The sequence below is a fragment of the Mesoplodon densirostris genome, chromosome 4 (assembly GCF_025265405.1).
Source record: "Mesoplodon densirostris isolate mMesDen1 chromosome 4, mMesDen1 primary haplotype, whole genome shotgun sequence".
In the NCBI taxonomy this organism is placed as follows: Eukaryota; Metazoa; Chordata; class Mammalia; order Artiodactyla; family Ziphiidae; genus Mesoplodon; species Mesoplodon densirostris.
The window spans coordinates 95,307,137-95,324,608 of record NC_082664.1 but is presented as its reverse complement, the minus strand read 5'-3'; the positions used below and the strand labels follow the sequence as shown (position 1 = coordinate 95,324,608).

At 34.7% G+C, this 17,472-nt stretch overlaps 1 protein-coding gene across 2 annotated transcripts in view; it reads left to right on the top strand.

The window, feature by feature from the left end:
• The window catches only part of TRPM7 (transient receptor potential cation channel subfamily M member 7), a 126,193-nt gene extending 111,382 nt beyond the window's left edge, over positions 1 to 14,811 (top strand). For both annotated transcript variants that reach the window (XM_060096833.1, XM_060096832.1), the window contains 8 exons: positions 299 to 349; positions 436 to 501; positions 1,124 to 1,407; positions 1,533 to 1,615; positions 1,965 to 2,170; positions 4,782 to 4,833; positions 4,935 to 5,041; positions 12,764 to 14,811. In XM_060096833.1, the coding sequence (XP_059952816.1) occupies positions 299 to 349; positions 436 to 501; positions 1,124 to 1,407; positions 1,533 to 1,615; positions 1,965 to 2,170; positions 4,782 to 4,833; positions 4,935 to 5,041; positions 12,764 to 12,894 (980 nt within the window). In that variant the 3' untranslated portion in view covers positions 12,895 to 14,811. The remainder of the gene's footprint in view (positions 1 to 298; positions 350 to 435; positions 502 to 1,123; positions 1,408 to 1,532; positions 1,616 to 1,964; positions 2,171 to 4,781; positions 4,834 to 4,934; positions 5,042 to 12,763) is intronic.
• The last annotated feature ends 2,661 nt before the right edge of the window (positions 14,812 to 17,472 follow it).

Here is a 17,472-nt window from a genome sequence, read left to right as displayed (position 1 = left end):
CTGATACTTTTCTTTTTGAGTAGGGAATAAGGGAAGAATGCAGTTTATAACAGGAGAGTGTGAAACATCATGTGCTTTTTCCCTTCCAGGTGTCATACTACACAGTTACCACTAATCTGGCATAATGAAATAGGGTAATAAAGCACATGATGGTCATAATTTATTACTGTTTTTTTCTGTTTTTGTGAACAGAGTTACATGAAGGAAACTTGGGATGATTAAATGAGAATGCTTAAACAAAAATTTATGCTGCATTAGTACTTTTAAAAGGGTCTCATTTGTTTATTTACCGTTTTAGGTCTTGCTTCTCCATTTAAACCAGTTATGGATACAAATTACTATTACTCAGGTTAGTAATAGTAAATATTAAAAACAAAATTTAATAGTTCATAGAGCTTTTGGGGATTTCATTATTTCTCTCTCATTTTTATGCAGCTGTGGAAAGAAATAACTTGATGAGATTATCCCAGAGCATTCCATTTACACCTGTGCCTCCAAGAGGTAAATCCAAAAAGTAAAGAAATAAGAGGGAAAATAAACCTTTAATTAACATGTGGTTTTAACTGTAATATAGAACATGGATGGTGACGGAAAGAGGAAGGATCACATTAAGAATTGTTAATTTCATATAAATTTTAATCAGCCTGATTACTACAAGATTCAGGTATGTTTAAACTGAAGGAAGCATCAGAAGTATTGATTTTCTCTATTTCTGGCATATCGGAAGCAGTGGTGTATTTTAATTTAGAAAAGCTCTTGATCCATAGTTTAGCAATGAAAGCGTTGATAAATTGATATCACAGGGTTTGTGGAACAGATCTAACCTCCTGTTAAAAAGTTTAGCTTAGAAGTGTTTAGAAGTCTAATTGCTTTCTAAAAGTTTTTCTCGAAAATGTTCACGATTTCAAAAATGCTTATTATTACCAAATACAGATGAATTTAGAGATATTAGATCCTTGGTTTCTGAGTATTTCTTGCCCTTAAACTTCTTTTATAAAACTACAACTTGATCCATCTCATCTTCTATTCCTCACTTAATCTTAACTAAAGATACCTGCCAATTTCTACCTTGTGATTTTCAGAGTCATACTTTGACTTTAAAATATGTCTATTCATGTTGCAGGTGAGCCTGTCACAGTGTATCGCTTGGAAGAGAGTTCTCCCAACATACTGAATAACAGCATGTCTTCGTGGTCACAGCTAGGCCTCTGTGCCAAAATAGAGTTTTTAAGTAAAGAGGAGATGGGAGGAGGCTTACGAAGAGCTGTCAAAGTACAGTGTACTTGGTCAGAACATGATATCCTCAAATCAGGACATCTTTATATTATCAAATCTTTTCTTCCTGAGGTGGTTAATACATGGTCAAGTATTTATAAAGAAGATACAGTTCTGCATCTTTGTCTTAGAGTAAGTGCTAGTGAATGCATACAGTGAAGCATTATTTGAGCTTCATGTTTTCACTTCTGAAGTATGATAAATCAAATAGTCTTAATTTCAGTGTTGAACGAGGGTTTCTTTTTTCTGTTCTGTAGGAAATTCAACAACAGAGAGCAGCACAAAAGCTCACATTTGCCTTCAACCAAATGAAACCCAAATCCATACCATATTCTCCAAGGTAAATCTTTTAACATTTTTGAGATCTTTTAGTGTTATGTGGATAGCATTCTCTTTTGACCTTCATTATTGATGCTGAATATTTCATTATTTACCCATTTTAAAGATGGATTCTAATTTTATTAAGAAAACTACTTGTATAGGATAAAATGACTAAATTGAGCAGGAACCGTTCTGAGGGCACTGAACTTGAGTTAAAAAATGTGAATAAGTGTAGGTGTTTGCAGAGCTGAAAGAATTATATATGGCATATTTTGTGTATTGGTTAAGATTAAATCAATAAAAATTGTCATTTGGTTGTTTATCATTAAAAAAAACTACTAGTAATATCTATGACTGTTTTTCATAAGGTTCCTTGAAGTTTTCCTGCTGTATTGCCATTCAGCAGGACAGTGGTTTGCTGTGGAAGAATGTATGACTGGAGAATTTAGAAAATATAACAACAATAATGGTGATGAGATTATTCCAACAAATACACTGGAAGAGATCATGCTAGCCTTTAGCCATTGGACTTATGAATATACAAGAGGGGAGTTACTGGTACTTGATTTACAAGGTAAATTTATTAAAAAACTGCTAAAAGGGAATTATGCATTAGGTTCTCATCTATTCATGTGTTATGAGCAATATACAGAAATCTGCTAATTTATGGATGGGTAAAATCTTAGGTCAGCAGAAGCTGTTAAAAAAGCAAGTCAATAACAGCCATAGTATATAGCTATCAGGGCCCTGAAGAGTGGGATGCTATCTTAATTGTTATTTAGGTAATACAGATGTTTTAATAAGCAAAAACATGTGAAATCCCCTATTCCACTCATAGATCTGTAGCCTTAATTTCTTTAAAAGTATAAAGACCATTTCTTTAAAACAATAACAACTATCTGTATTGTTCCTGGTGTTTATGTTATCTATTACTGTGAACTAAACTACCTAATAGTGGATTAAAACAACCATTTTGCTTGCTTACACTTCTTTGGTTCAGGAATTTGGGGATGGCTCATCTCTACTGTCCCCTTGGAGGGTTTGAATGGCTGGAGACTAGTTTGGACAGCTTGACTGGAGCCAAATGTCTTAGGTCTCTGTTCAAGACAGCTGAATTCCTCAGTTCGCCACGAAGTGATTTTTCCACATGGCTGGGTAGCTTGGACTTTTTGTAGCATGGTAGTTTCAGGTAGTTAGACTTCTTACATGACAGCTGGCTTCCTCCAGAGAGAAAGCAGAAACTCTTAGGTTAGGACCAGAGTGGGCCCACATCCCTTCTGCCACATTTTACAGGTCAAGGTAAATTATAAGGACAGCTCAGATTCAAGAGGTAGGGAATAGATTCAAGCACTTGGAAGGTAGAGCAGCATGTATACAAGGAGGGAAAAACTGAGCATAGCTATCTTTGTAGACAGATTCCTTCATACATGTAAAAGGGAAAAAAAATTATGACTAGGAGAGCAGTGATTTGCTTAGAGTAATGTTTATGCAGCTTCACAGAAAGGTCAAAGAAAAATGAAATTGAGCAAATTGCCAGCTCTGCCTGGATGATACTTTCACATTATAGGTTCCATTTTTTTTTTTTTGCCCCTAAAGAGCAGCTTTAATTTCAAATGTCAACATAGACCAGATTTCAAATCACATAAAAACAATTGTTTAGAATATTTGTCACTTGATGACTTCTTTCATTATATAGATACTCCCAAATATAAACAATTTGTTGAAAAGCAAACAGTTGGTATTGAGTTTCAATACCAACTCAAGAAAGAAAATCTGTGTAAAAATAGCCGTCCTTTTTTCAGTAAATTCATCATTTTACATAAATGATTAAGTGATATATATAGTGAAATCTCTGATGTATATTATTAAGACAAGCGAATCCATCTTCAAATATGCCTAGAAAGTGAGGCCACTAAAAGTTGGCAGTTATTTTTAATAAGCAGAGTAATAGTGATGTTCTCTACAAAATTAATGTGTTCATGGAGCCGTTTTTTTCATAGAAATATTTTAGACAATTACTACAAACAAGTTAAACAATATAGAAACATATAAAGAACAAAATGTTCCCATCTTTACTGTTCCTCTACCTTTGTGAAGACAAATTACAAATTTTTAAACTTATTTTTAATCATTTTGTGTTGTGATTTTCCTCCAGCTGGGATCATGCTATATATATGTATGTGTGTGTGTGTATTTCACTTGTTTTGTTTTGTTTCTACCTAATAATACATGATAGCCATCTTCTGGATCATTATTGATAAATCTGAGTCATTCCTTTTAACAGCTGTAGTATGGAAGCATAACATTATTTACATCCTCTGTTATGAGACAGTCACCCTATTTTTAGTTTTAGAGATGAGTACAATTTCAATAGCAACGGCCAGGTTACTTTTCCAAAAGGTTATATGAATTCATACTCAGCACTGTGATCACTCATCACTGTGCCCATTTCTTCACCATCTCTTCATTACTGAATATTTACTGAATCTTTGCCAATCTGAGTAGAAATTAGACTCATGTTTTAATTCTAGCTTTTCCTATTGTGAAATTCTACCCATTTTATTAGGTTTCATTCTAATGGGTTAAATATTTTATGATTATTCAAATATCAGTAGTTGTTCTTTATATGAATGAATAGATGAGACTGAAAAGATTTAACCACACTTTTAACACCTCTGGAGAGGGCTGGAGATGAAGGAAGATGTTCACAATCTTACTCTTTATGAAATCTGAATCTTTTGCAAGAAAATGTATTTATATGTTAGCCTGTGATTTTAAAAAATCCAAAAGACTTTGAAAATGACCTATAGATCATGCCTTCATGTACCTAATTGTTCTTTGCTAACTACGGTGAAACAAGGGCAGATTGTAAATAAGGAGATATTTACTTCCAGCTTGGCCTTGTTGCATCAGAAACTGGTGTCACCAAGAGATTAGATGCCTACCTACCTATTCTGACATTTAACTGTTGTTCATGTCGTAGGAACTGTGTTTGTTCCTAGTGCAATGTTGAGGTCATAAGTCAAGTTATGAAATATCAAGAGTGAAAAACTATCCTCTTCTGAATAATTTAACATTGTGTAATGGTTGATGATGCTATAGAATCTCTTGTGACTTTTTATTATACTTATGTATTTATATCAGTTATATAACATAAATTGTCTTTTTAATATATACATATAAAGGTGTGGGTGAAAATTTGACTGACCCATCTGTGATAAAGGCAGAAGAAAAGAGGTAATAAGTTTTAATAATTTCATTAAGACATTTTTGTAATTTCAAATTCTATATTTCTATTTGCATTAACTGACTTTTTCTTTTAACTACCAATTCCACAGATCCTGTGATATGGTTTTTGGCCCAGCAAACCTAGGAGAGGATGCAATAAAAAACTTCAGAGCAAAACATCACTGTAATTCTTGCTGTAGAAAGCTTAAACTTCCAGGTAAGCATTTTCTTAATCAGTATAATATATAAATTGTTAGCAAAGTTAATTACTACAGAATTTCATAAGGCCAGAAGTATAAATACATATTTTTGGTTATTAATGGATCTATGCTTTCAGTAATTACTTATAAAACCACAAAGTCCATTCACTTAATACATATTTATTATGTGTCTGCTGGATGCCAGGAATTGTGTTAGACATTAATGCACAGTGAACAAGACAAACATGGTCCCTGCACTCGGTGGAGTTTAGCCAGGTCTTGGATGCTGACAAGATAAACAGAGAATTATAGGACGATCATAAATGCCAAGCAGAAAAAATAGAACAGGTAAGCAGATCACTTAAGACAAACTTAGAAGTCAGGGAATGCTACCTGGGGAACTAACAGATTTGCCTAAAACTGAAGGATGAATAGACTTTCAAGTTAGCCTGGAAAAGAGTTGGGAAAAGAGTATTCTGTGAAACAGGAAGAGGAACTGCAGATACAGTCTCTCGTGATAGTAACTTCATCTTATATTTGAAGAATTACAAGTTATTATTGAATCATAAGTTACATCACAAACCAGTTGTTCTCACCCTCTGGTGTGTGTCAGAATCCCCTGGGGAACTTTTTCAAAATTACAGGTGCCTGGCACTCACCCTTGAGCTGTATTTTTAAAAGTCCCTATCATTATGACCAATAATATAGTAGTAATCAAGAGCTTGGACCTGGGAGCCAGACTCCAGGGCCTCAGAGAATACCTACATCATAGAGGTTTGTTGTTTTTTGTTTGTTTGAGGATTAAATGAGTTGGTATTTGTGAAGTACTTAGAACAGTGACAGGCACATAGTAAGCATGTTAATACTACTGTCTGTAAACTTTTAAAAATTGTTCATTGTTCATAGATACAGAAATTATTTATTTTTGTATAATGACCTTGTATTCTGTGTTCTTGCTAAACTCACTTAGTTCTAGGAGGTTTTTGTTTGTTTGGTTCTTGTTTATTGTTTGTAAATTCCTTGGAATTTTCTGGGTAGACAATAGAGACAGTTTTATTACTTCCTTTCCAATCTGTATGCCTTTTATTTCTTTTTCTTGACTTTTTGTAATGGCAAGGAATTCAGGTACAATGTTGAATAGGAGTAGTGAGAGTAGACATCTTCCATGCCTCATTTCTTGAAGACGCTTATCCTAAATGTTCACTGAATTTGTCAGATGTCTTTTCTGCATCTATTTGTATGATCATTTGGTTTTTCTTCAACTGGTTAGTATTACATCGAATTACATTGATTGACTTTTTAAATGTTGAGCCAGTCTTGTATTCCGAGGACAAACTCCACTTGTCATGGTATATTTTATATATATACATATATATATATATATATATATATATATATGTATATATATATTTTTTGGTTGTGCTGGGTCCTTGTTGTGGCAGGCGAGCTTCTTAGTTGCAGCTCACGGGCTCCTTAGTTTCAGCATATGAACTCTTAGTTGAAGCATGCATGTAGGATCTAGTTCCCTGACCACGGATTGAACCCAGGTCCCCTGCATTGGGAGTGTAGAGTCTTCACCACTGCACCACCAGGGAAGTCCCTGTAATGGTATATTATCTTTTTTATGTGTTGTTGGGTTCAATTTTCTAATATTTGTTGATGATTTTTATATCTATGTTCATGAAGAATATTGGTCTATGGGGTTTTTTTTCCTTGTACTGTCTTTGTCTTGTTTGGTGTCAGGATAATACTGACCTTAAAAATAAGTTGTGTTTACACCTCTTTTGTTTTGGGGAATAGATTGTATAGAATTGATATTATCCACTTCAAATGTTTGATAGAATTGTCTTGCAAAACCATCTCAGTCTGAAGTTTTGTCAGATGCTTTTTAATTAAGTTTAATTTTTTAAAATAGATGTCAGTTTCTTGAGTGAGTTTTAGTAGTTTGTGTCTTTCGGGGAATTGGTCCATTTTTTTTTCCAGTTTCATTGAGAAATAATTGATATACATATCTGTAAGTTTAGAGTGGATAGCATGATGGTTTGATTTACATATATTGTGAAATGATTACCACACTAGATTAAGCTTACACCCATCTTCTTGTATAGATAGAATAAAAAGAAAGAAAAAAATGTTTTTCCTCACGATAATTCTTAGTATTTACTCTCTTAACAGCTTTCCTGTATATCATACAACTGTGTTAGCTGTAGTCACCATGTTGTACATTACATCCGTAGTACTTATTTATCTTATAACTGGAAGTTTGTACCTTTTGACCACCTTCCTCCAGTTCTCCCTCCCCTCACCCTCTACCTCTGGTAACCACAAGTCATCTGTTTCTGTGAGTTTGTTTGTTTTTTTAGGTTCCATGTATAAGTGAGATCATACAATATTTGTCTTCATTTTATTTAAATGGTCAAACTTACGGACATAGAGTCAATGATACTACTCTTATTTTTTTTAATGTCTGTGGGGGCGTCTGTGGTGAATCCCATCTTTCATTAGGGTAATTTGTGCTTTTTGTTTTTTGGTCGGTGTGGCTAAGGTGTATCAGTTTTATTGATACTTTCAAAGAACCACTTTTTGTTTTCATTGTTTTACTCTATCTTCTGTTGTCAGTTTCATTGACTTATTCTCTGTTATTTCCATGTTTCTGATTGCTTTGGGTTTAGTTTGTTTTTTCTCTAGTTTGTTAGGGTAAAAATTTAAAATATTCATTTGAGACTTTTTCTCTAACAAAACATTTTAGTGCTGTAAATTTTTGTCTAAACATTGTGTTAGCTGCATCCCACAAATTTTGGTATTTAAAAAAATTTTTGATATGTTTTAGTTTTATTTTTTAAATATTTCTTATTTCCTTTGAGATTTCTTCTTTGACCTATGGATTAATTACAGGTGTCTTTTTTGTTTGTTTATTTTTGGCTGCATTGAGTCTTCATTGCTATGCATGGGCTTTCTCTAGTTGTGGCGAGCGGGGGCTACTCTTCATTGTGGTGTGCGGGCTTCTCATTGTGGTGGCTTCTCTTGTTGTAGAGCAGGGGCTCTAGGTGCGTGGGCTTCAGTAGTTGCAGCACACAGGCTCAGTAGTTGTAGCTCACAGGCTCTAGAGCGCAGGTTCAGCAGTGGTGGTACACGGGCTTAGTTGCTCTGCGGCCTGTGGGATCTTCTCAGACCAGGGCTCAAACCCATGTCCCTTGCATTGTCAGGCGGATTCTTAACCACTGGGCCACCAGGGAAGTCCCAATGAAGGAAAGTTTTCTGATAGTGCTGTTCTGGTTTTTAATATCCTTGCTGATTTTCTATTTATTCTATTTATTACTTAGAAGAAAGGTCTGTAAGTATAATTGTTGATTTATCTGCTTTGCTTTCAGTTCTATCAATTTTTCCTGCATGTATTTTGAAGCTTTGCTCTTAGATACATAAAGATTTACAGTTGTTATGACTTCTTGGTGATTTAATTTTTATTAAATTAATGCCATGGTAATTCTCCTTGTTCTAAAGTCTGCTTTGTCTGATATTAACATAGTTTGTGATTAGTGGTTTCATCAGGTATCTTTTCCCATTCTTTTTACCTGTATATCTTAATTCTATTTAAAGTGCTTTTCTTATAGACAGCATATAGTTAGCTCCTAGGTTTAATTTGTTTTTTAAAATCTAACCATTTCCATCTTATAATAGCTGTTTTAGACCCTTTACATTTAATGTAATTATTGATATGGTTAGATTTTGATCTGCTGTTTTATTGTTTTCTGATTGATGTCTCTGGTTTGGTTTTTTTGTTGTTTTCTCCACCCCACACCCCACACCCCTTGCTCTGTTTTAGTATTCTGTTTTATCTTTATGTTTAGTTTTTTTAGTGGTTGATCTTAGTTCCCCTTACCTAAGAATGTGTTTCACTTTCATTCCTGAAGTGTATTTTCACTGGATCTAGAATTTTAGGTTGACATTTCTTTCTTTCAGCACTTAAAAAATGTTCTGCTGTCTTCTAGCCTCTGTTATTTATGATGAAAACTCCAGTCATTTGAATTGTTCTTCCCTTATACATGATGTATCATTACAATCTATCTTCTTTCAAGATTTATTCTTTATTTTTGGTTTTGAGCAGTTTGATTCTGTGGTTATGTTAACTGCAGGTAGCAGTTACATCTAGTTGTAGCTTTCTCTGAGTTTATCCTGTTTCAGCTTTACTAAGCTTCTTGAATTTGCCAATTTATGACTTTTATCACATTTGGGGAGTTTTTAGCTATTAGTTCATCAAATATTTGTCTGCATCAATCTCTTCTCTTTCTGGAGTCTCATAAAAAGAATGTTAGACCTTTTGATATTGTCACCCAGGAACTTGTGGCTCTGATTACTTCCTTAAAAATTAATTTTTTTCTTTTGTTCAGATTGGATAATTTCTATTGATCTACACACACATTCACTGACTCATTCTTTATTTCTTCATTCTGCTATTAAGCTCATACACTGAATTTTTTATTTCAGTTATATTTTTCAGTACTATAATTTCCTGTTGGTCTCTTTATACTGATTATTTCTTTGCTGAAAACTTATTTTTCCTTTCATTTCAAGTCTTTGTCCTACGTCATGGAGTATGGTTCTAGTAGCTAGTTTAAAGTCTTTAATTATTCTACCATCTGGGTAACCTTGGGATTGGCTTCTCTTGGTTGTCTTTTTCTTTTAGAATCTTTGAAATGTTCCTGTTTTTTGTATCTCTAGTAATTTTAGAATGTGTCCTGGATATTTTGAATATTATATTATAAGATTTGAGGTCTTATTAAAAATCCTCTATAGAGAATTTTGAATTTTTGAATTTTGAATCCTTGAGATTTTTGGTGTTAGTAGGCAGTCAACTCAGTTAAATTCAGTTCACAAGTCCCAGTCTATTTTCTGTGTGGCTGTGCCTCTAATGTCAGTTTAGTTTTTAAAGCCTTTGCATTATTAATCAGGTCTCTCTCATGTGTGTCAAACAAGGGCAAGTCTGGGACACGAGTGAAGGTCTGCACCATAGTTTAGTTCTCAAAGCCTATGCTGTGCCGTCTTTCCACATATGTGCCACTCAAGCATGAGTCTGGGATTTCATACATAAATTTAGGGTATCTCTCTCTCCATTTTCCTCCTCTCCATGATTTCTTCCTTACTTTGTGACTCCCGGGGGCCTCTTCTTTCCTTTTTTTTTTTTTTTTTTTTTTTTTTTTTTGGTACACTGACTACAAAGCCAGGATTTTGGCATCCCTGCACTGTCACACACATTCTGCAATTAGGTCTGTTTCTGGTGCTGAAAATAATACTTTTTGGATCATAGAGGTACCTATTCTCAGTTCTTCTGGTCAGAGAGAAGGGTTTTCTCTTGGAGTTGTAGGTTCTTGCCCAACTGCCACCACTATAGGAATGCTTCTTCATGACCAGGGCTTAGGTAAGGGGCAGAAGAGCAAAAAGAATAATGAAAAAGGGAATTCCCCTCAACATTTTCCATCCCACAGGGTCCTCCTTCCTTATCCTGTGGCCAGAAGGTCTTGGAGCTTTTTGTGTCCATGCTCACTGTATGTTTCTGTGATTGAGCTATCTTCAAGTCTAAGCCCAGAAATAAGAGATGGGAAAAAAACAGGAAGCTCACCACCATATAAATCGTTCTTCAAGTTCTGATTTCCTTCTCCTATATGTCTACTGTTACTTTTCAGAAATCTGAGATAGTTGCTTTATGTATCATGTTTTTACTTGTAATCAGTTTTTACTTGTAATCAGTGAGAGAGAGAGAGGATGGAATATGCTTAGTCCATTTAAGCCAGAAGTAGAACACACAATGATGAATTTAACAGGCAGCCCAGATATAATTTTTATTTGGTTTTGATACAATGCAGTATTTAATAGCATATCTGTTTTTTAAATTGTCATTTACAGGATTTTACAGCTTGGAAGGGACCTTAAAAACAACCCAGTCCAAATCCATCATTTTACAGAACATAAAATAAGAGTTTACATGATTTGCCCATGGTTACACCATTAGTTAACAGCATTATAATTGTGAATTGAATTATAATTGTGTTTGAATTATAATTGTGTTTTTTCTGTACATTGTTCTTTGTGTACACTTCAGCTACAAATTAATTTGTGTTCCCTAAGGCCTTACTGGCAAAGTCTTGAATTTAAAGTTTATCAAAAATTGTTCATACTCTAGTAAATATGTATTTGGATCATTGAATATAGACTATTACTGAAATTAAAATTAACAGTTCATATTCTGAGTGTTAGTTCTGTTTTACATGGAGATAAAAGTATAAGAGTATATGCACGACTATGGTTTGTTTATAAAGTATAAATTTGATACTACTACATTGTTTTCCAGTTCTGCAACCATTGTCATATATGTCTGTTACTCCCTGAGTTCATCCTATCCCATAGCTATAAAGGCAGTCTACATCCTGATTTAACTGAAGACTAACTTTTTTCCTGAGCTCCTGTTTCTATATTGAGTTTCCTACATTGCTACTTGAATTACTTTTAAGTAACACTTTTGCTCCAGAACTCTTGACTTTCATTTTCCACCCCTACCCACGAAATTCTGCTTCCCTGTCTCATTAATGGTTACCCAGTTGCTCAGGCTCAAAACCTAAAAGCTAGCCAGTTCCTTTGTTTTCTTACTTTTCATAACCAATCTGTCAAATTCTGTCTGCTCAAATTCTGAAATCTTCCTAGAATTTATCAATTTCTCTTCATCGTCATTGCCACCATTTTGTTTCCTGGATTCTTACCAGTTGCCCTCTAACAAGACTTCATGTGACGACTGGAATGGTCATTTTAAACAAATTTGATTACATTCCTCCCTTAAGACTTCTTAATACTTTCCAGTGGATTTTCACCATAATCTGTACTTAGCTTGCAAACCATGAATCAGAGGTCAGCAAACTTTTCTGTAAAAGACAAACAAAGGAAGTATACATTTTAGTTTAGGCTTTGTGGGCCATATGGCCTGTGTCACAGCTACCCAACTCTCCCATTGTAGAACAAAAACAGCCATAGACAATCTGTAAACAAATTTCTATGGTTGCATTCCAATAAAACTATTTACAAAAATAAGTAGGCCAGATTTGGCGCACAGGCTGTAGTTTGACAACTGCTGACCATTAATGATTGTTTGACCTCATTTTCTCCTAGTCTTTCGCTCATTCACTACATGCAAGCCATGCTGCTTCTTGCCATTCTTGGAACACACCAAGTCCATTTCATTTTTGCAGTCCGCAGTTAACTTTCTCTGCATAGAGTACTCTTCCTGGGACTTTGATAGGTCATTTCTTAGTATTCAGGTCTTATATGTTACCTCCTGTGGCTTTTCTGCCCAGCCCTATCTAAAAGAATCACCTTATACCATCTCCCACCTGACCCTCATCACACTATTTTCTTTAAAGCATTGCTACTACTTATAATTGTCATTTTTCTATTTGTTTTTCTTCACCTACAAGAATATAAGCTCCATGAGAACAGGGACCTTACCTGCCTTGTTCACTGCTGCATTTCTACACTTACATGAGTTACTGACTCATGGTCAGAGTGTAATAATTATTTGTTGAATGATTTCATTTTTATGTGTATAAATTTTGTGACTTTTGAATTTATAAAAACCTTGTAGAAAATAGATCTGGCATGTTTAGAGGGAAATTGATTTAGAAAATGTTCTTAATTTTCTGTTTCTAAGCGATACTGACTCTTTTTCTTTTTTTTGTTGGGGGTCATGAATATAGATCTGAAGAGGAATGACTATACACCTGACAAAATTATATTTCCTCAGGATGAGCCTTCTGATTTGACTCTTCAGCCTGGAAATTCCACCAAAGAATCAGAATCAACTAATTCTATTCGTCTGATGTTATAATATTACTGAATCATCGGTTTTGCCTACACCTCACAAAAATGTTACTGTCACTTTTCATTTAGGAGGGAATTGTTTGGTAATAAAGAAAAGCATGTGCTAATTGAATATGCTGAACTGGCACATTTAAAAGGTCAATATTCTTTTCACCTGATTAAATTAGTCAGGAACTCCCTATACAATACAGCTGGCAGCTGTTAAATTTTAAAGGTAAAGAAAAATTAGTATTTATAACTTTTTAAAGGGCTCTTTTTAACAGAGGATTTCATTTGACTTTGTTCTGATGAGGGTAATACCCTCTCTTCATGTGGTGCAATACCATTAACCAAAGTTAGGTGTCCGTGCAGATTTTATTGGCAGCTGGTTTACTGCCATTCAGCTAGCGAAATGAAGAAATCACCCAGTCTTTTGGTTAAATGGCAGTCAGGTGTCTTCCTCAGTGTGTTTTAGTGTGTTCAGTGATGATGTCACTAGTGCCCAGCTAGATGCCTCTTGTTTCCCATCTCATGGGAAAGGAGATGGCTTGTTACAATTCTAGATCTACAGGGATATAGAAAGCCCAAGCCGAAAACCATTTTCTAAGAGGGACCTTATGAATCAGGGTTAGGCTCCTATTTAAAAGATAGAGCCAGTTTTTTTCGTTAAATAGAGCCCAAATTGTGCAAAGTATTAGTGCTTTTTTTTTTTTTTTAAACATTGTTAAGTAGAAGAAAGCCATGGTAGACTGGTATAACCTAAATATATCAAAGGAGAAACTTCACTGTCTAAGAGAAGTTACCTTGTGAGAAAAGTTAAAGTGCTTTTTTCTTATCTATATCTACTATAGTTACAACTTGGAAGTTACATACTCGTCAAAAGATTTTATTGACCAGTATATCAAATCAGAATGTAAACATGAATTCTTGCATATATTTAAAATTGTGTAGGAACATCTGAACATGCATATTGTTTGTGGTACTGAAGAAATTGAATTGGATTATCATTACGTGATGTTGGGAGATTGCAATGCAACTTTATGCCAATAAAATGTAATTTAACTGCCCCAGATATTGTTGAATACTCAACAACAAGAAAAGCTTTTCATCTGTCTGAAGTACTTTGCTTTGACTATTTTTCTTTCTTTTTTTTTCCCCTAGGTACTAATTTTAATTTTTATTTGGGAGGGAGCAGTGTAAATCTTATTTGCATTCAGTAGTGTATCTCATAGATACAGACAAGGGAAAAAGAGATAAGCTGTTCAAATAGTGTTTAATATTGATGGGGGGGAGAAAGAAAAAATGTATTAAAGATATTATACTATATACATTTTGTATATCATTAAATCTTTAAAAGAAATTAAATAAATTTATTCTTGTTTAAAGATGTTTTACTGAGTATAGTCATTCTGAAAAATTAATATTTTCAATGTTAATTTTTTTTCAGAATATCACGTTCTTTTCAAATGAACCATTTGTACACCTGTGCATTTTGATCTGTCCTATACAATGTTTAAAGTGATCTTGATTTCCTACTGTGTCTTTATTTATTTTTGGATCTGTTTCTTGTTATGTCAGAAAAGAGGGATATGAATTGTCTACTGATATTTAATTTTTTGTTGATTATTTTCCCATGATAATAATAGTAGTTGAGGGCTTCCCTGGTGGCTCAGTGGTTAAGAATCCGCCTGACAATGCAGCGGACACGGGTTCAAGCCCTGGTCCAGGAAGTTCCCACATGCCGCGGAGCGACGAAGCCCATGAGCCACAACTACTGAACCTGCACTCTAGACCCAAGAGCCACAACTACAGACACCCGCGTGCCTAGAGCCCGTGCTTCGCAACAAGAGAAGCCACCGCAATGAGAAGCCCACGCACTGCAACGAAGAGTAGCCCCCACTCACTGTAACTAGAGAAAGCATGCATGCAGCAAGGAAGACCCTACGCAGCCAAAAATAAATAAAATTAATTAATTTAAAAACAATAATAATAGTACTTAAACACTTATTTAGTACTTAATATGTGTCAGGTATGCTTCTAAGTACTTTACATACATTAACCCATTTAATCCTTACAACAATCTTATGAAATAGGTGTTATTATTATCCTATGATGCTGATTAGAAGATCACGGCATTAGGTAAAGCAACTTTTCCTCAGATTCTTGTACTTAGTAAGTAGCAGCACTAGAATTTGAACACAGGCAGATAGGCTTTTTTGTTTGTTTGGTTCTTTATACTGTAGGTTCTTATTAGTCATCACTTTTATACACATCAGTGTATACATGTCAATCCCAATCGCCCAATTCAGCACACCACCATACCCACCCCACCGCAGTATTCCCCCCTTGGTGTACGTACATTTGTTGTCTACATCTGTGTCTCTACTTCTGCCCTGCAAACCGGTTCATCCGTACCATTTTTCTGTGTTCCACATACATGCGTTAATACTTTTGTTTTTTCTCTTTCTGACTTACTTCACACTGTGTGAAAGTCTCTAGATCCATCCACGTCTCAACAAATGACTCATTTTCGTTCTTTTTTATGGCTGAGTAATATTCTATTGTATATAGGTACGACATCTTCTTTATCCATTCGTCTGTCGATGGATATTTAGGTTGCTTCCATGACCTGGCTATTGTAAATAGTGCTGCAGTGAACATTGGGGTGCATGTGTCTTTTTGATTTATGGTTTTCTCTAGGTATATTCCCGGTAGTGGGATTGCTGGATCATATGGTAATTCTATTTTTAGTTTTTTAAGGAACCTCCATACTGTTCTCCATAGTGGCTGTATCAATTTACATTCCCACCAACAGTGCAAGAGGGTTCCCTTTTCTCCACACCCTCTCCAGCATTTGTTGTTTGTAGATTTTCTGATGATGGCCATTCTAACGTGTGAGGTGATACCTCATTGTAGCTTTGATTTGCATTTCTCTAATAATTAGTGATGTCGAACAGCTTTTCATGTGTTTCTTGGCCATCTGTATGTCTTCTTTGGAGAAATGTGTATTTAGGTCTTCTACCCATTTTTGGATGGGGGTTGTTCGTTTTCTTTAATACTGAGCTGCATGAGCTGTTTGTATATTTTGGAGATTAATCCTTTGTCCATTGATTCGTTTGCGAATATTTTCTTCCATTCTGAGGGTTGTCTTTTCGTCTTGTTTATGGTTTCCTTTCCTTTGCAAAAGCTTTGAACTTTCATTAGGTCCCATTTGTTTATTCTTGTTTTTATTTCCATTACTCTAGGAAGTGGATCAAAAAAGATCTTGCTGTGATTTATGTCAAAGAGTGTTTGTCCTATGTTTTCCTCTAAGAGTTTTATAGTGTCCTGTCTTACATTTAGGTCTCGAATCCATTTTGAGTTTATTTTTGTGTATGGTGTTAGGGAGTATTCTAATTTCATTCTTTTACATGTAGCTGTCCTGTTTTCCCAGCACCACTTATTGAAGAGACTGTCTTTTCTCCATTGTATATCTTTGCCTCCTTTGTCATAGATTAGTTGACCATAGGTGCATGGGTTTATTATTTCTGGGCTTTCTATCTTGTTCCATTGATCTATGTTTCTGTTTATGTGCCAGTACCATATTCTCTTGATTATTGTAGCTTTGTAGTATAGTCTGAAGTCAGAGAGTCTGATTCCTCCAGCTCCGTTTTTTTCCCTGAAGACTGCTTTGGCTATTTGGGGTCTTTTGTATCTCCATACAAATTTTAAGATGGTTTGTTCTAGTTCCGTAAAAAATGCCATTGGTAATTTGATAGGGATTGCATTGAATCTGTAGATTGCTTTGGGTAGTGTGGTCATTTTCACAATATTGATTCTTCCAATCCAAGAACATGGTGTATCGCTCCATCTGTTGGTATCATCTTTAATTTCTTTCATCAGTGTCTTATAGTTTTCTGCATACAGGTCTTTTGTTTCCCTAGGTAGGTTTATTCCTAGGTATTTTATTCTTTTTGTTGCAATGGTAAATGGGAGTGTTTCCATAGTTTGTCTTTCAGATTTTTCATCATTAGTGTATAGGAATGTAAGAAATTTCTGTGCATTAATTTTGTATCCTGCAGCTTTACCAAATTCATTGATTAGCTCTTGTAGTTTTCTGGTGGCATCTTTAGGATTCTCTATGTATACTATCATGTCATCTGCAAACAGTGACAGTTGTACTTCTTCTGTTCCAATTTGTATTCCTTTTATTTCTTTTTCTCTGATTGCCATGGCTAGGACTTCCAGAACTATGGTGAATAATAGTGGTGAGAGTGGACATCCTTGTCTCGTTCCTGATCTGAGAGGAAATGCTTTCAGTTTTTCACCATTGAGAATGATGTTTGCTGTGGGTTTGTCGTATATGGCCTTCATTATGTTGCGGTAGGTTCCCTCTATGCCCACTTTCTAGAGAGTTTTTATGATAAATGGGTGTTGAATTTTGTCAAAAGCTTTTTCTGCATCTATTGAGATGATCATATGGTTTTTATTCTTTAACTTGTCAATATGGTGTATCACATTGATTTGCATATATTGAAGAATCCTTGCATCCCTGGGATAAATCCCACTTGATCATGGTGTATGATCCTTTTAATATGTTGTTGGATTCTGTTTGCTAGGATTTTGT